The sequence below is a fragment of the Callospermophilus lateralis genome, chromosome 3, assembly GCF_048772815.1.
Source record: "Callospermophilus lateralis isolate mCalLat2 chromosome 3, mCalLat2.hap1, whole genome shotgun sequence".
NCBI lineage: Eukaryota > Metazoa > Chordata > Mammalia > Rodentia > Sciuridae > Callospermophilus > Callospermophilus lateralis.
In genome coordinates this window covers 70,599,346-70,619,561 of record NC_135307.1, presented here as the reverse complement: position 1 = coordinate 70,619,561, position 20,216 = coordinate 70,599,346, and the positions used below count along the sequence as shown (strand labels likewise).

At 32.8% G+C, this 20,216-nt stretch overlaps 1 protein-coding gene across 2 annotated transcripts in view; it reads left to right on the top strand.

The window, feature by feature from the left end:
* Positions 1 to 19,964, top strand: part of Pcnx4 (pecanex 4) — a 31,905-nt gene extending 11,941 nt beyond the window's left edge. For both annotated transcript variants that reach the window (XM_076850408.1, XM_076850409.1), the window contains 9 exons: positions 76 to 255; positions 349 to 863; positions 1,186 to 1,286; positions 1,402 to 1,524; positions 5,498 to 5,861; positions 7,321 to 7,424; positions 10,748 to 11,787; positions 12,168 to 12,354; positions 18,688 to 19,964. In XM_076850408.1, the coding sequence (XP_076706523.1) occupies positions 76 to 255; positions 349 to 863; positions 1,186 to 1,286; positions 1,402 to 1,524; positions 5,498 to 5,861; positions 7,321 to 7,424; positions 10,748 to 11,787; positions 12,168 to 12,354; positions 18,688 to 18,939 (2,866 nt within the window). In that variant the 3' untranslated portion in view covers positions 18,940 to 19,964. The remainder of the gene's footprint in view (positions 1 to 75; positions 256 to 348; positions 864 to 1,185; positions 1,287 to 1,401; positions 1,525 to 5,497; positions 5,862 to 7,320; positions 7,425 to 10,747; positions 11,788 to 12,167; positions 12,355 to 18,687) is intronic.
* The last annotated feature ends 252 nt before the right edge of the window (positions 19,965 to 20,216 follow it).

The window sequence follows — 20,216 nt, the reverse complement described above, 5'->3', positions numbered from 1 at the left end:
GTGGTATTATGTTTCTAGAAAGATCCTCTGCTATATCTTATTTTGTATGATTTAAATGTTTTCTTTTTCTTGTAGATTTGTGGTAAATATGCCAGTTCTAGAACAAATGAATCAGATTTTACATATCTTGTTTATATTTTTACCCTTTCTGTGGGCACTTGGGACTCTGCCCCCACCTGATGCACTTTTCTTATGGGCAATGGAGCAGATTTTAGAGTTTGGCCTTGGAGGTTCATGCATGTCAACTCACCTACGGTAATTTTTTTTTTTTTTTATTGATGTTAAATGTAACTTCACTAAGAACATTTTTCTTTTCAAGTAAATCTGTTCTCGTTTTTCCCTCTGCAGGTTATTAGTAATGTTCATCATTTCTGCTGGAACGGCTATAATATCATATTATATTCCCAGCACTATCGGTGTTCTTCTTTTTATGACTGGATTTGGGTTATTACTGAGTCTTAACCTAAGTGACATGAGTTTTGTTTTCAAACACAGTATGATGAAACACAAAGTAGGAAACAAATCTGAAGCTTTACCCAGTGGTTCAGAAAAACTGTTTATGTGGAAGGAATGTGTTTTGTACATCATTGTACTAGTCTTGGCTCTCCTGGAAACTAGTTTGCTACATCAGTTTGCTGGTTTCTCACAGATTTCCAAAAGCAGTTCCCAGGATATTGTTGGCTATATCTTGATGATGTTACTCATAATAGTGTGGATACTTAAAGAAATTCAAAGCATCTATATCTTTGGAATTTTCCGAAATCCTTTTTATCCAAAGGATGTGCAGACTGTGACTGTATTCTTAGAGAAGCAAACAAAGCTCCTGAAGATTGGTGTTGTCAGACGGATATTGCTAACTCTAGGTAAGAGAATTTATCTACTAACCTTGTGTTCCAAACTATCTGTAGGAATTGTTCAGAAATATGATGGAATATTGTCAGACGGATATTGCTAACTCTAGGTAAGAGAATTTATCTACTAACCTTGTGTTCCAAACTATCTGTAGGAATTGTTCAGAAATATGATGGAATACCCATATTTGTGTATTACACCGTATGTGTTCTTTATGTTTTGCTTTTCGTTTGTTAGGGTTTTTATTAATTGCTTGAATGTACTTATAAAAATTCATATTTGCCAAAACAAAATTTGCCTTAATTATAAACTTCTCTTTTTGTTTTGTTTAAGTGTCACCTTTTGCTATGATAGCATTTCTTTCACTGGATAGTTCCTTACAAGAGCTCCACTCTTTCTCTGTCTCCATTGGATTCACAAGAGCTTTTAGAATGGTAATCCTAATATGTACTAAGTATTTTCCTTTTGCTAAACTCATGATTTTAGTTTAACAGTTTGCTTAAATTATCAGATTCTACCCAATAAAAGTAGATAATTTGTATACTACAGGTATGGCAGAATACGGAAAATGCTTTATTGGAGACAGCCATTGTGTCAGCAGTGCACTTGCTGATCTCTAGTTCAGATTTATGGTGGAATAGAAGCCTGAATACAGGAATCAGACTTTTATTGGTAAGTATATTTTTAACAGTTTTATTGAGATATATTTCACATATCATAAAATGTATCCACTTAAAGTTTACTGTTCAGTGGCATATATATATTTTTTTATTTTTAGTTGTTGATGGACCTTTATTTTATTTATTTATGTGGTACTGAGAATTAAACCCAGAGCCTCACACATGCTAGGCAATCACTTTCTCACTGAGCTACAACCCTAGCCTGTATGTTTAATTTTATAGTCATTACCACAATCTAAATTTTAGAACATTTCAACATCTCAAAAAGAAACTTCATGTACATTAATGATCATCATTGTCCATTACCATTCTCCATCCCACCACCTACACCCATTCCAGCCCCAGTGACCACTTACCTACCTTTTTTTTTTTTTTTTCTTTTTTCTTTTTTTCTTATGGTGCTAGAGAACAAACCCAGGGCCTTTTACATGGTAGTTAAATGCTCTACCACTGCAGTACATCTCCAGTTCTACTTATCTCTTTTTGTCTCTGTAGATTTGGCCCTTTGGGAATATTTCACCTGAATGAAATTATGGAATATGTAGTCATTTGCATCTGTTTCCTTTCATTTATATGTTCTCAAGGTACATTGATGTTATAGCATATATCACTATATAATTCTTTTTTATTGCCAATTAATACTATATTATATAGAAAGACTATGTTGGTTTGATTCATTGATAGAGTGGTGGATATTTAGGTTTCCACTCTTGACTATTAATTTTGCTACAAACATTTCTGTACATGTTTTAGTATCAACGTATATTTTTATTTACTTGGTTATGTATATCTGAGACTAGAATTTCTGATGATATTGTAATTCCAAATTTAACACTTCAAGGTACTACAAAATGATTTCCAAAGTGGTTATACCATGTTACATTCCCTTTAGCAATGTATGAAGATTCTAGTTTCTCTATAGCCTTACTAGCACTTGTTATTATCTAACTTTTTCATTACAGCCACACTCATATGTGCAAACTACCATATTGTAATTTTGATTTGCATTTGTCTGATCACTAAAAATGCATCTTTTCAGGTATTCACTGGTCATTTGTACATGTTTTTTGGAGAATTGTCTAAATCCTTTGTCAATTTTTATTTGGATTATCTTTTTATTGTTGAATTATAAGAGTTTTTCATGTATTCTAGATACAAGTCCCTTGAGAGGTATATAATATGCAAAAATTTTCTCCTGTAGCTTTTGTTATTTTCTTGATAATTTCCTTTGAAGCACAAGTTTTTAATTTTAAAGGAAGTTTATTTATTTTTTCTTAAAGTTTTTAATTTTAGTGAAGTTTATTTTTCCCATGTACTCCAAGGTTATGAAGATTTACTGTTTTCTTCTAAGTGTTTATAGTTTTTAACTCTTACATAAGCATCTGTGATCTAGTTTTAAGTTACGTTTTCCATATGATGTGAAGTAGGGCTCCATATTTATTCTTTGGCATATGGATGTACATTTGTGCTAGCACCATTTATTGAAAAGACTGTTCTGCCACACTGACTTTTCTTGACATTATTGTCAAATGTCAAATTAGGATGTATTTCTAGAATATTCTGAGTTCCTATCCATTCATCTAGATGTCTAGCCTTATGCCAGTACCACACTGTCTTTGTTATAGTAGCTTTGGTAGTACATTAGGTTTTTAAATTGGGAAGTAGGAGTCTACCAATTTTGTCTTTCTTTTTCAGGATTGTCTTTATTATTCTGAGACTGTTACATTGCCATATAAATATAAATTTCATTTTGTCAGTTTATGCAAAAAAAGCTTTTTTGGAACTTTGATAAGAAATGCCTTAAATCTCCAGATCAATTTGAGGAGTACTCCCATCTTAGAAATATTGATTCTTCAACCCGTGAACATGAGATATTCATGTTCTATGAGATGAAGATACATTTATTTAGAACTTAAATTTATTTTAATAATGTTTTATGGTTTTCAGTATATGAATGGTAATACTTCTTTTATTCAGTTTATTCCTAAATGTTTTATTCTTTTTGATGATATTAGAAATGGAATTGTCTTAATTTCATTTTTTACTTATTTACTGTGAAACTATAGAATACAAAATTGATTCTTTATGTTAATCTTCTATCCTAAAATTTCACTTAACTCCTTTATTCTAATAAAATTTTAGTGAATTCTTAGAATGTTCCATATATAAGATGAGGTCATCTGCAAATAAAGATAGTGTTACTTCTTTCTTTCTGACCTGGATGCCTTTTATTTCTTCATACTTGCAATAACTAGGACTCCAGTTTAAAGAGTGAGAGTGGACATTTCATTTCTTTCTCCATTAAATATGATATCATCATTTACCATTAAATATGATAATTAAAGATTTTTACAGTTGTTCTTTATCTGTTTGAGGAAGTTCCTTTCAATTGCTAAGTATTTTTTTGTCATGAAGGATATATTAGATTTTATCAGATGTTTTCTCTGTGGCTCATGTGGTTTGGTCATTTAATATGTAAACACGGTATAGTATATTGATTAATTTTTGGTTGTTAAACCAGTCTTAAATTCCTGAGATAAATGCTTCTTGGTCAAGCTGTATAATCTATTTCATATGTTGGAGAATTCAACTTGCTAGTATTTTGTCTGTCATTTCTATTCTTACAACATAGGTCCTTGTGATCTCTTTCCTTGTAATGATGTTGTCTAGTTTAGATATCAATTAAATAAGTTAGGAAGATTCCATACTCTTCTATGGAATACTTTCTGGAAAAGTTGATGAAGTATTGATACTGATTATTCCTATATATTTTGTAGTATTCTTTACATATCTTAAATATATTATAGTATGAATATTTTATACTATTGAAGCCCTCTGAGCCTCAGCTTTTCTTCGTGGATTTATTTTTTTTTTAAGAGAGAGAGAGAGATTAATTTTTTAGTTTTCTGTGTACACAACATCTTTATTTTTATTTTATTTATTTATTTTTTTAATGTGGTGCTGAGGATCAAACCCAGCTCCCCGCGCATGCCAGGCAAGCGTGCTTCCTCTTGAGCCACATCCCCAACCTGGATGGTTTTTAAATCACTAATTTAATCCTTTTTTTTTTTTAACTTGTTTTCAATCTATTCCAATTTTTTAAAATTTCTTATTGAGCCAATTTCATCTTAGTTATCTAATATGTTGGCATATAGTTGTTCAACTTCATAGTATGGATAGTATCATGTCAATTTTCTTTAGTCTTTTTTTTTTTTTTTTTTTGGTATTGAAGATTGAACTCAGGGATACTTTACCACTGGGCTACACTCCTAGCCCTTTTTATTTTTTAGTTTTGAGACAGGGTCTTGCTTAGGATCTTGCTAATTTGCTGAAGCTGGACTCATACTTGAAATCCTCCAGCCTCAGCATCCCAAGTTTTGGGGATTAAAGGTGTGCACCACTGCACCTGGCTTTTTTTTAAAGAAAGCTCAAACTTACAAATATAACCTCATTTGTTCATTTTTATTTTATAAAAAATTATAACAAAGAGGGGCTGGGGTTGTGGCTCAGCCCTAGAGTGCTCACCTAACACGGTCGAGGCCCTGGGTTCAATCCTCAGCACCACATAAAAATAAATTAATTAAAGATATTATATTCAACTACAACTAAAAAAATAAATATTTTTTTAAAAAGAAAATTTTAACAAAGAATTACATATAAGGACTACTTCCTCAAAAATACTGGGACAATAATAAAATTATTATATTGTTTTCCTTATGTGATTCTAAAAATTCATGAAAAGTCTTTTTTTTTTTTTTTAAAGAGAGAGTGTGAGAGAGGGAGAGAGAGATAATTTTTTTTAATATTTATTTTTTAGTTATCGGCAGGCATAACATCTTTGTATGTGGTGCTGAGAATCGAACCCGGGCCGCACGCATGCCAGGCGAGCGCGCTACTGCTTGAGCCACATCCCCAGCCCGAAAAGTCTTTAAGAATAAATAAAAATCTTTTTTATGTCTCTACAGGTTGGTGTCATGCGTGATCGTCTGATTCAGTTCGTCTCTAAGTTGCAGTTCGCTACAACTGTACTTGTGACATCATGGACAGAAAAGAAGCAACGTCGAAAAACAACTACTATTTTATGTATACTCAATATTATCTTCTCTCCATTCATAATGGTCATCGTAGTTATTTCTACACTACTCTCTTCTCCCTTGCTCCCTCTCTTTACCCTGCCTGTGTTCCTGGTGGGGTTCCCTCGACCTATTCAGGTTTGGCCAGGAGCAGTAGGCACCACAGCCTGTGTTTGTGCAGATACAGTGTACTACTACCAAATGGTCCCCAGCTTAACTGCCGCATTGCAGACTGCAATGGCATCTGGAAGTTTAGGTAGGTAAATGGGTTATGCTTAAGAAAACCTCTATAATTTATTTAAAGTACAAAAAAAAAGAAGAAGAAGAAAAAGCCCAGGCAGAGAGACTAAATATGAAATAAAAAATATATATCTTGCTCCTTATTTGAAGGCATATAAGGTTATAAGACAAAATTTCTTAGGTAAATTTTCACTAAGGTAATTTTATAATTTTTAAAAAAAACTTTTCTTAAATAAATTCAGATTACAGGCCCAATAATGTAACGTGGAAACACATTTCCCCTCAGTATTTACATGAATTTATAATGAGTATATGTCAAATAAATACTCTAGCTTAGATCCATTAAGAGTGAATACTAGCTGGTCGTTTAGTCCCTCTCTGCCTAGTATATTCTGATATCAATACTCTTGAAAGCAAAAATTTCTTGTTGCATAGTTAGGCACAACAAGAAACTCTTATCAGATAGAATGGTTCCCAGATGCCAGCCAAGGCCCAAGCTGTAAGCAGACCTTCAAAGAATAGCAGTCAGTCCTGTACAATATGTTGTACAAGCACTTGCACAAAGATTATTTCCATGGCATTACTTGTGAAAAATTATAAACACCTGAAATGTTAATCAACAAGCAAAAGATTACTCAAATTCAATTATATTCATATGCTGAGCTTTTTTTTTTTTTTTTTTTTTTTGGTACCAGGACCCAACCAATGAACCATATCCCCAGCCCTATTTTGTATTTTATTTAGAGACAGAGTCTCACTGAGTTGCTTAGTACCTGACTTTTGCTGAGGCTGGCTCTGAACTTGTGCTCTTCTTGCCTCAGCCTCCCAAGCGGCTGGGATTACAGGTGTGTGCCACCATGCCCAGCTCATATGCTGAACTCTTAATAGCAGTTATAGTGAATTAATTTGGGAGCTGTTTGCATTTAACCTGAGAAAATCTCAGAGATACGATGTTGAAAGAAAAATTAAGTTTTAAAAATATTTTTAGGCTGGGTATGTAGCTCAGTGGTAGAACACTTGCCTAGCATGTGTGAGACCCTGGGTTCAATTCCCAGAATGGCAAACAAAACAAAAATAAAAATATCTGTATGTTGTAAATTGACTTTTATATAAATAAAATCATAAACATTGTTACATATTTTATGCATATAAACAAAATTGTCCAAAATCTTTTAAAGCAATGTGAAATTGACTTTTATATATTTGTACAATAGTTTCTAATCTGTTGTTTTTCTGAAAAATATATCTTTTAATTTTTATATATTACCATGTATACATTGTCTCTTCCAACTATTTGCAAAGAGCTCAGCTCAGTGACTCTTGATAAACAGTGAATAGTTATTTCTATTCTTGACCTAATGAGAAGGTAGGAATTTTGAATCAATTCTAGGTGTGTTATTAATTTTGAAGATTCATATGGCAAAACGAAACAAACTTGAAAAATTCTTTTCTTTTTTCTTTCTAATTTGTTTTAGGTCTCCTCTTACCTGGGTCTCATTATTTGGGCCGTTTCCAGGATCGTTTAATATGGATAATGATTCTAGAACGTGGCTATACTTACTGCTGTATTAACATTAAGGTCAGTGTGCATTGTTGAAACTTCTCTAATAGTTTTTATAGTACATGTATAAAATTTTACCTGTTGTTCACACATCAAACAGTAACTCAAATTGAAAGAAGAATGTCCTTTTAATTTCCAGTGAAAACACCTAGTGATTTTATTAGACATCTTTTAATAAGCACATAACGATAGCTACCTGGTGTTGATTTTAGAATAGAATATGAAAACAAAATATACTTGCTTCCTTTTCTTCCTGACCTTTTTTTATCTGTATCTAACTGGTCATATCAAAAATGTGATTCAGTAATAATTTTAAGTCATATATGATGTAAACATTCTCAGCTTAATAAAAACCATCTCCTGACCTGTGTCTACCTGCTATAGCCTTTTTCACTCTTTCCTTTAAGAACAAAATACTATATTAGATTTGCTTATTATCATATCTCCAATTTCATTTTTTTCATTCTAACTCTTATTTCATAAGTTAGTCCCAGTTAATCTCCTCTAATGGTTCTTTCTTTTTTTCCTTGTCATCTTCACATCAGAGTGTCCCAGAGCCTAGCAGTCATTTGTAACAACTTTACCCTTCTAGTTACTCAAGCCAAAAGTAATGGAGTCATGTTTTCCACTTCCATACCCCACATTTACTCTAACAAGTTCTGTTTGCTCCACCTTTAAACTTTTCACAACACTTCTGGCTGCCTTCATCCCTTCCCAGATGATTACAATAGCCTCTTAATTGCTCTCCTTGCTTCTGTGTATGCCTTCTACAGTTTAGTCAGCCAAAAGGATCTTTAAACCTAAGTCAGATTATGTCATTTTTCCACTCAAAGCCCCCAGTAGATCTCTTCTTCCATTCAAAATAAAAGCCATGGCCCCAAATAGGGTCCCTAGTCCCTGTTTGTCATTATCTTCTACTTTAATTCTCTCACTTTACTCCAGTACACTGGCTCTTCCTTCTGCCTAGAAGTCTCTTCCTCCAAATAATTACATAGCTAACTCCCTCACTACCTCCATGTCTATTCTCAAATGTCATCTTAATCTCTTACAGCCTTTTTCTTTCTTTCTTTCTTTTTTTTTTTCTTTTTTTTGAGTACTGGGGATTGAACTCAGAGGAACTTAACCACTGAGCCACATCCCCAGGCATATTTTGTATTTTATTTAGAGACAGGGTCTCACTCACTTGCTTACCACCTCGCTTTTGCTGAGGCTGGCTTTGAACTTGGGATCCTCCTGCCCCAGCCTCCCAAGCTGCTGGGATAAAGGCATGTGCCACTGCACCCAGCAACCTTCGTATTTAAATTATATTCCCACTCCTATGCCAGCAACCCCAACTCTTGGCTTGCTTTACTTTTTCTTTATTTTCCTAGTACTTATACTCTCTAAAAAGCTGATGCATTTACTTATTAATTTTATTGTTGATTGCCCTTACTCTCAAATGTGAATGTTACAGGTCAAGGATCTCTTACTCAGGAATATATCCTAAGCCCCTGGAACAGTGCCTGGCACAGAACAGGCTTTAATAAATATTTGTTAAATGAAGAGAGAATGAGTAAATTTTTAAAAAAATATTTTTTCTTTTAGTTGTAGATGGACACAATACCTTTATTTTATTTATTTGTTTTTATGTGGTGCTGAGGATCCAACACATTTGCTTCACACATGTGAGGCAAGTGCTCTTCCACTAAGCCACAATCCCAGTCCAAAAATTAGTGAACTTTTTTGTCTTAGCACAGATTAGGTAAAATTTCTGGTGAGCAAAAAGCTGTCCCTTCAGACCCATGGTTCTCAATTGTAGTCCCCAAACTAGTAGCATTAGAAATGGAAATTCTTGAACCCCACTCTGAACCTACAAAATCAGAAACTCAGGGTTGAGTCCAACAGTCCTTTTTTGTTGCTGTTGTTGGTGAACCTTTATTTTATTATTTATCCATATGCAGTGCTGAGAATCAAACCCAGTGCCTCACACATTCTAGGCAAGAGCACTACCACTGAACCACAAACATAGCCCCCACAGTCTTTTAAGAGTGTTCCATATGATTGATTCACCTAACGTTTGAGAACCTGTGTTATAATCTACATGTCCAACTTTAAAAAGGAAATTACAAAACATAAATTATCAAGGACATTTTGATTGTTTTATTTTTAAAATGTTATGATTTAATATTACCTGATATTATGGATCATTTCTTTTGATCTTTGTGCTTTAAAAATATACTTTTTAGTGACAGTTGTTTTTTGTTTCTTTGTTTTTTAAACCAGTCTGACTTAGACTATGCCATCTTCTAACACTTATATTATACTTTCACATTTACAAAACTTAATTAATCTTCAAAAACCTATGTACTAGGATTCTTTTTCTTTGAAAAAGAAGGAAAAGAAACACGGTAGGTACTGGTTGTGTGCCAGCACCTGGTAGAGCCATGATTTGAAAATGGGTTCTGAAGGCACTGGTAGTTTTGAGAATATAAATTAACACTATTAATAATGATAATAGTAAACAGCAACCTGGTATGTCCTCTTTAAGTCATTCCTTCTAAGGAAGTAATCAAAATGTGTTTAAAATTTGTGTAAGAATATATTCTTTTTTTTTTTTTTTTGTTATTGATGGACCTTAATTTATTTATTTGTTTATATGTGGTGCTGAGAATCGAACCCAGTGCCTCATACATGCTAGGCAAGTGCTCTACCACTGAGTCACAGCCACAGCCCAAGAAAATATTCTTAATTTTCATTCACCAAGTCTTTATTTGTTGCATACTCACTGTAAATGGGTTTAGGCACTGGGGATATAGTTGTAACCAAAACAAAGCTACGAGTTCATCTTGTATTTGGAGGGGATAGACAATAATCAAATAAATCTGTTGTTACTATCCTATTGTCATTTTAAAAACTGGAACAAGAGTACAATTACATAAGTTGAGGCATATTAGTATAATAATTTTCTTACTCCCATAAAGTTTGGTGGAAAATATATTAAAACTACTATATATACTTTATAATTCTAGTTTTACTTTTTTCCCCACAAAACATTCTAATTTAAGTTTTTAATGTGTAACTTGCCTTTTACAGTGTATATAGGCTTTTAAAATTATGTTTGTATTCAATAAAATTATTTATCTAATTTCTAGTGGAGTTCTATAATTTATTTTAAAATAATGGTGTCATTGTTTTTACTATCTCTGTCCAGTTTGTATTAAGGTATAGGTCTTGAGTTAAATAACTTTTTTGTCTTTTTTCCATATTTTTATGATGAGAATATACAGTCATTTACAAAACTAGTTGCTATTCTCTATGTAATAAATGATCATAAACTCAAGTATTTTATATTTCCTCTTTAGGGGTTAGAATTGCAAGAAACATCCTGTCATACTGCTGAAGCCCAGAGAGTTGATGAAGTTTTTGATAGTGCTTTTGAGCAAGAAGAATACACAAAAGTATGTTCCCTTAATGAACACTTTGGGAATGTCTTGACCCCCTGTACTGTTTTGCCTGTGAGACTATATTCTGATGCCAGGATTGTCCTATCTGGCATAATTGATTCCCATGAATACTTAAAAGAATTTAAAGGTGACCTTGTTAAAGTGCTTGTGTGGATACTCATTCAGTACTGTGCCAAAAGGCCCACCTTGCAAGAGGATATTCATAAAAGTGAAAGTAAAAGGGAAACATCTCTAGTGATCCTGCCAGCTTCGAATACTTCCCCACGTCCAAAGTCCCCAGAAGACACAGATAGTTTAGATTCCAAAACTTTTGATGACTGGTCTGATGATAATATTTTTGATGATGAACCAACTATCAAAAAAGGAAAAGAGGGAAAAAAGCAGTTGAAAGATTTTCCAGGAACAAATTTGCCTATTCCAGGATCAGTAGACTCACAGAGGGTTGGTGATCATTCTACAGGTACAGTTCCTGAAAACAGTCTTTACAAAGCCGTTATGTTGGGATACCCTGCTGTTGACAAAGGAAAACAAGAAGGCAAGGCATATGTCCCTCTTATGGACTTTAGTTGTTCCCATTCTCATTTACTGAGCTTACCTGAAGAATGGAGGTCTAACTGTATGTCTAAAGCCATAATGAAAGAGCTGAGTTCGTTATTTCCAGAAGACTGGTACCAATTTGTTTTAAGGCAGTTGAAATGTTTCTATTCAGAAGAAAAGGCCTCAACTCTACTGGAAGAAATTGCAAAGGATAAAGTTTTAAAAGACTTTTATGTTCATACAGTAATGACTTGTTATTTTGGTTTAATTGGAATAGACAATGTGACTCCTAGTCCTGGTCATATATTAAGAGTTTTCAATGGTGTTTTACCCTGGTCTGGTGCCTTGGATTGGCTCACAGAAAAACCAGAACTGTTACAACTGACTTTGAAAGCATTCAGGTAACTCATTTTGATTATAATGTGTGACATTGTCTGAAAAATGGTATTTTGTTTGTAATCACCTAGAAGACTACTTGATTTTTAATGTTTTTTAAAGCCAATTTCTTAAAAATGAAAAAAAAAATGCTTAGTATGTATTGTGATCATATTGACAATACACTTTAATTTCTACTTCCTTTGCTTTTTTTTTAATGTGAAGGACCTATTTTCAAATGACTTATTAGATTTCTTCACCTTAACTGCATCATTTCTCCTTTAATTTTTGTCTGAAATATAGATAATTTCAGTTCAAAGTCTTAAAATATTGATTGAACAAATCCATTTTCTCTATGGTTCATTTTAAAATATTCTAAAACTGTTTGATTCCCCCTTCTTTTTAGGTATACTCTGAAACTAATGGTTGATAAAGCAAGTTTAGGCTCAATAGAAGACTTTAAAGAGCTGGCCAGCTGCCTTCATGAATATGAAAGTGACTGGTACATTGGTTTAATATCAGATGAAAAATGGAAGGAATCAATTTTACAAGAAAAGCCATGCTTGTTTGCTCTGGGATATGATCCTAATATGGTAAGGTTAAAAAATGTTCTTAAATCAGTTATGAAATATTCACACTAATAATTGTGTTCTAGCTTTTGATATATACAAGCACACAAAAATCATAGTTTCAAGACATTTTTAATCTTGACTTAATGATCACAATAGTCCAACCTTAGAATAGCTGTTTCAGAGACAAAAATGTGTAGTCATTATATAACAGTGAACATATGAGATAGCAAGTATAAGTACAAGTAATATTTGACAAAATAGATCAGATTTCTATACCCAGTTCAAGAGTAAGAATTATCATTTTGGTTTTGACTCCTAGAACAGAAATTAATTTATAAATGGAAAATTATTTCTTTTGCTGATATGTATACTTTATTTGAAGCAAATCTAACCTGTGAGAATTTAGAAATACTCAAAATAGGGGTTTTTTAAATATTTAATATCTGTACTACATTTAAAATGTCATTAATTGTGCACAATACGAAAGATTCAGTATTATGAACCTATTGTGGGTTTCAAGCCTGCCTTAGCATGTGAGGAACTCTCTAAGTTCTCTTCCTAGTAAAACTGATGAATAATAAACTTTTTTTAAAAAATTCATTTGAAGCCTGAGAAATAATTCTAAGGGCATAAAGCAAATAAAAGAACATTAATTCAGAAAACAATACTAAAACTCAGTAAGAACTGTGAGATACCAGTATTTGAACAGCGACTGCCTTCCCTCTCAGCGATACAGAAACTCTATTTAGACTGGTACAACCAAGAACACAGGGCCCTCTCTCCCCTCTGCTCCCACTTGGAGGATTGTTTTCTCAGGAAAATCAGGAGTTCAGTATTTCTCATCCTGTTTCCTCCAGCCATCTGTTGCTGAGGTCAGACTCTATGTATTTATAGTTGAGGTAAGAATTACTTTCTGGCCAACTCCAGTTGTGGAAAGGAAGCTTTGTCATGTTATCACCAATAATTTTGGATCCCTGATGATCATTGCCTCCTCATAAGGTAGAGGTTCTTCACTAAAAAAAAAAAAAAAAATGGAAAGACCCCTCCAACAAGTGTCTATCTCCTTAAGCAGAAGTGTCACTCAGAACCATGTTACTGTTCTTGTCCAGAACTCTGCTTCCCCCACAGATTTTTTTTCCCTTGGGGAGAGGCAAATCATTAAAACCTAGAACTCTGAAATTCATCCTGAAAGAACTGATTCATTTGCAAGTGTGAACACATTAAAACCTAATATTCACTCCAAAGCAATGGAGGTTGTAACAATTACAAGATATATTCATTAGAGATAAAAGCTAAACTGTAAACTGGTTAGATTAAAAACTAGGGAAAGAAGTAAAGAAGAGCACTCCTGGGCTCAGAACAAATGTCAGACACTGACATCAAAAACTTTTCCTTTGTAGGAACCCAAATTTAATGGATCAGTCCATGGAGCAAGTTATGTCCCAGGTTGTTGTTGCAAACAGAGTAACTAACTGGCAATCAGTGGAGTTTAACAGCTAGGTATAACTATTTAATGAAGATAGCTCTCCCCAAACCATTGCCATTCCAAAGTAAAGGTGAGCATTCACAGGGATACACTATCAGAGGAGCAATATCTGAGATGTTAAATGGTAGGGTTAGTAAGGGGTGGGAAGGAATTTACTCACAAAAGTAATGTAGTCATTCATTAAACAAAATAGTACATAAAAATAGCAAGTTCTGGGGTAGGGAGTAAGGAGTATCAGTTACTCAAGTCAGCTTTTCGCCATTGTGACTAAAAGACCTGACAAGAACAGTTATAGGAAAAAAGTTTATTTCAGGCCTCACAATTTCATGGGTCTCAGTCCACAGATGGCTGACTCCATTCCTCAGGGCCTGAGGTGAGGCAGAATATCATGGTGGAAGGGTGCAATGGAGGAAAGCAGCTGGGGACATGGCTCTAGGAAGCAGAGAGAACTCTGCTCAATAAGAACAAAATATAAATCCCAAAGACATGCTCCTGGGGACCCACCTTCTCCAGCTACGCCCTCCCTGCCTACCAGTTACCATGCAGTTAATTCCTGTTGTGGAGGATGTTAACATACTCCCATAACCCCATCATTTCACCTCTAAATTTTCTTACATCATCTCACACACAAGTTTTGGGGAGACATCTCATATTTGAACCTTACAGAGTTTCTACAGTGTTATCTAAGCCATTCAGTTTTCAACAAAAAATTATAAATTAAATGCAGCATGTCAGTAGATACAGAAAATTTTTAAAAAGGAAAAGAAAAATTTACTAGAGAGGGCTCACTGGTAGATATGAACAGGCAGAAGAAAGAATTAATGAACTTAAAGATTTTAGGTTGATAGTTGCACTATCTAAAGAATGTTAAAAAGGAAGATAACTTCAGAGAAATGTGGAACATCATAAGTTGCACCAAAATGCACATAACGTACCAAAAGAAGGAAAAGAAATTATCCAAAGAAACAATGGCTGAACACTTGCCAAATTTATTAAAAACATTATGCCAGAAAGATAACAATTGTGAACATATATGCAGCTAACAACAGAGCAGTATAATACATGAAGAAAATATGACAGAAATGGAGAAATAGGCATCAACAATAATATTTAGAGATTTTAATACCCTACTTTTAACCATGAATAGAATTAGATAAAGAAATAGAAGATTTGAACAACACTGTAAGTCAATGATACCTAACAGACCTATAGAGCACTCCACCCAACAACAGAATATGTATTCTTTTCAAGTGCACGTAGAATGTTGTCCAGGATAAATCATACACTAGGATGTAAAACTGCTCAATAAATTTAAAAGGATTGTTATAATCCAAAGATGTCTTCTGAGCACAATAAAATGAAATTAGAAATCAGTAAAAGAAATTTAGAAAGTGCACAGATATTTGGAAATTAACACACTCCTAAGTCACCTCTGCATCAAAGAAGAAATCCAAAGAGCAATTAGAAAATACATTGAGATGAGTGAAAATGAAGACACACATGCCAGAACTTCAGGAAAAAAGAAGCAGCATCTCAAATTAACCCAACCTCCTATAACATACTGGGGGGAAAAAAGAGCAAATTAAAAGCAAACAGAAGAAAAAAATAAAGATTAGAGGAGTAGTTATGAAATAGAGAAGAGAAAAACATAAACATTTCAGTGCAACCAACAACCGATTCTTAAAAGAGATCAGCAAAATTGAAAAATCTTTAGCTACTTTGGCCAAGAAAACAAAAGAGATAGAAATTCCTAGAATAAGAAATAAAAGAGGGGACATTAGTACTAACCTAGTAGATATAAAAATGACTATGACTTATTATTGCCATTAAATTATATATCTTAGAATAAGTGAAAAAATTCATACAAACTACTAATAATTAAGAGGAAATAAACAAGAGGTTGAATTAATTAAAACTAATCACAGAAAGAAACTAAGGCCCAAAAAGACTTCATTGTCTAATTCTACTAAACGTTTAAATGATTATTAATACCAGTTCTTCACAAAGAAGAACTCCAAAACAAGGGAGGGGAGCATTTTTCCCACTCATTCTATGAAACTACTATTACCCTGATTAAAAAAACTAGACAAAGATATTATAAGGAAAAAAGACTACACATCTCTAATCTCTCATCACTATGGGTGCAGAAATTACCAACAAAATACTAGCAAACTGAATCCAGTATCCTATAAAAGAATTATATACCATGGTCAACTAGGTTGCAAGATTGATTTAATATTAAGAAAAATATTAACATAATATACTACACATAGAATAAAAAACAAAAACCACATAATCATAATTTCTGTGTAGACACAGAAAAATCATTTTAGCAAAATCCAATAATCTTTCATAATAAAATCACTTGAGCTAGGAATATAACTTGAGTATTCAACATATGAATTTGGAGGATGGGGACGTAAAGATTGTCTATAACATCTGGCTAGAACCCTTAATACAAGGTTTAACAAAAAACTGCAAGAGTAGACATCCTTGTCTTCCTGATCTTAGGAGGGAAGCATCCTTTTTTTTTTTTTTTTTTTTTTAACCAATAAGTATAATGTTAGTTGTGAGTTTTTCAATGTTAAATTTGCATGCATATCACAATATATCATATACACGATTCATTCATGCATCCCAATGTATACAACATTTATTTGTAGAACTAACAATTTATTAGTCTCTGTCATATCATGTATATTTATGTTTTCATGCATATTTTCAAATGTATATTCTTATGAACACTGGTAAACCCTAATCTTGATCTTAATTTTCTAATTTTAACCCTAGATCCATACCAAATTTGATAATAAACTTTTTTTTTAATTTGTTATATATGACAGCAGAATTTATTACAATTCATATTAGACATATAGAGAGCACAATTTTTTATATCTCTGGTTGTACACCTTAAAAGAAATTTAATGGGTAAGATTTATACCCTGAAAACTATAAAACATTGTTGGAAAAGGAAATTAAAGATCTAAATAAATAAAAAAATTGTCATGTTCCATTCAATGGAAAAGGGGTCATCTTGGTGCTGGGATAATTAGCCACATTCAAAAGAGTGGCATTGGGTTGTTAATACTAGTTTCCCAGGACTGCTAGAACAAATTATTACCGAAGACTGACTGAAAAACAAACTTAGTCTCCCACAGTTCTGAACTAGAAGTCTGAAACCAAGGTGTCAGTAGCCATGCTTCCTCTGAAGGCTCTAGAGGAGATCCTTCCTTACCTCTTCCTTCTGGTGGTTCCTAGCTTTCTTTGGCTTGTGTTAGTATAACATCCATCTGTCTCCATCTTTGCATGGCCTCCTTCCCTACATCTTGTGGCAATTCTTCTACTTCTTTTATAAGGACACCAGTCATTGACTGACTTAAGGTCCCACCTAAATGCAGGATGCTCTCATCCCAAGATCCTTAAATTATATCTGCAAAGTACCCATTACAAATAAATTCACATTCATGGGTACTGTGGGCTAGGACTGGAATATATTTTCTTTGAAGGTGCTGTTCAACCCACTCCAGATCTTACTTTATACACCATATAAAAAAAATACATCAAAGAACTAAGTGTTAGAGCTAAAACCATATATATCTTAGGAGAAAACAAAGGAGTAAATTTTCACGACCTCAAACTTGACAGTGAATTCTTAGATGTAACATTGAAAGCATGAGAAATAAAAATAGATAAGGCTTCAATGGACATCGTCAAGTAAGTGAAAAGATAACCTAGAATGGGAAAAATAATTACACATATCTGAAAAAGGACTTATTACTATGCAACGTTTCTCTAAAGAAATGGCCATAGCCAATAAACACATGAAAAAATGGTCTACAGCATTTACATCATTAGTCATCAGGGAAATGCAAATCAAAACTACAATAAAACCTCATTTCACATACACTAGGATGGCTGAAACAAAAAGATAATAACAACTAATGACAAGGAACTGTGAAGAAATTGGAAACTTCATACATTGCTGTTGGAATATAAAATGGTACAGTTGCTTTGGAAAATACACTGGCAGTTTCTCAAATGGTCTTGCAGAGTTACTGTATGAACTAGCAATCCTAAATTTATACCTAAGAAAAACAAAAACAGATCAACCTAAGAACTTGTACACAGATGTACAGCAGCATTATTTATAGTTGCTAAAAGGTACAATCATATAATTAAACAGTACTCAGCCATGTAAAGGAATTAAGTACTGATTTATGCTACAACATACATGAACCTCAAAAATATGCTAAGTGTGAAAAGCAAGTTATAAAAAGTCACATATTTCAGTGACTCATTACATTATGATTGCTTAAGGCAAGGGGGTATGAAGAGACAAGAAAGTAAGAGCCAAACAATATGGGACTCCATTTTGTTCTATAGTTAACTGGTGATTGTTGCACATATATGTGAACATACTAAAAACCATTGAATTATAGTTGTTACATGAGTAAATCATTTAGAATACAAATTATATCTCAATGAAGCTGTTTTTAATGTGGAGCCTATTGCATTATTGTCCACTGATGAGTATATATGATGTATGTTTTATTGAAGTTATGTGGCCTGAAACCAGAAAAGAAAAGTAGCTGAAATTTTACTGTTCTGGAGATTAAATGAAATAGCTATCAAGAAAATTTTTTTCTCATACTTAAAGAGCTAAGAAAGAAAATACAGGTGATTCTTAACTCTAAATATAAACAAATTGTGTGTGTACATTTTAAAACACCCGTTTGTTTTTAATTTTGAGAGAAAGATTGCCTAACTGCAACAAGATTTTCTCTAATTTTATAAGTAAAATATATGTCCTGAATGTAATCCCTTTTTCTTTTCTTTTTCACTTTTCCCTCCCCTTTTATATTTTAAAGGGAGTTTATACTGGGAGAGTACTTACCCTTCAAGAATTGTTGATACAAGTTGGGAAGTTAAATGCAGAAGCTGTTAGAGGTCAGTGGGCCAATCTTTCATGGGAATTGCTTTATGCCACAAATGATGATGAGGAGCGTTATAGTATACAAGCACATCCTCTACTCCTAAGAAACCTTACAGTTCAAGCGGCTGATCCTCCTCTGGGATATCCAATTTATTCTTCAAAACCTCTCTGTATACGTTTGTATTAGAGCCCATTTTGACTTATAAATGTAATATCATCAACGGATGGGTTACTAGAAAAGTAACAATGTAAACTTCTTGTAACTGTAATGGACTTTTTCCTGCCCCAAGGATGCCTTTTAAGCTTCATAGAATGAATTCCCTTAATCATCTAATTGTTTAGAAAAACATGAACAGCAGCATCTTTATGTCTAACATAAAGTTAGAAATTGGCCAATATTTGTGCCCTATGGATTATGGTAGGCTTTGATAAATACAATAAAACATTTTTATATAATTAGAAATTAGATTTGTATTGCTTTCTTAAGTGTTTGATAGGTGATTGACCTTAAAAAAAGTCAACAGTTATGTAATTTTTACATACATAAAAAATATACATACCAGTGTTTTTAAATCCATTTAAGGGTTAACTTAATGTATACATATATTTATTTAAAATATAATTTTTATAGTATCTTTAAATGTTGTACTGTTTCAACATTTCATGATTTCATAATGATGTATTTTTGTCATGTACCTCAACTCAGAAATCTTAACAACTTTTAATAAAATCTTTCCAATAAAATCTTCTCCCTCTTTTCCAAATACCTTTTTTTAACATATGTGAAAGAAATAGTGCTCATCCCATGCATTGTGTGAATGTACAGGAAGAGCAATTTGAGGGTAATCTGAGTGTGCCTGCTCATTGATCTGATTCCTTATGCATTTATTTTCAAATGAACTTCTTGATTCAAAAAACAAAGACCTCTCCAAAAGGACTACCAATTATTAATGTCTTAAGGTATATTACCTAAAGTTAGAAGATGGAGAAAATTTTTTCATAACATGATCGGAATTTTATTTTTATCCTCTTGCTACTTAGGAACATTTTACAAATACTTATAAAAGGGATGAACAATGAAATCTGCATCAGTTGAGACAATGAATTTCCTCTACTTCTTATTTAATTTCCAACTAGATCTATAGGAGCCTGCTAGATTGGTAATGTAGTGATGTATTCTTCTTAGAAATAATAAAAATTATTTTAAATGTACCTGTTGGAGTTTTATTATTGTTATTATCAGTCCATTTATTTACTGTGTAGACCAGTTTACTCTTAACATTAAAGGATAACTTTTGAACTAACTTTCAGTTAGATTTGTGGTTTTGTATTACACCTGAGTTAAAGTTCGGGTTTATGATTTACATAATTGAGATTTACTAACTGTACAATTTTACATATTATTTTTTTAGAAAAATTTCTTGTCATTAAAAATTAATTATGATGATCAGTTTTAATGCTGCA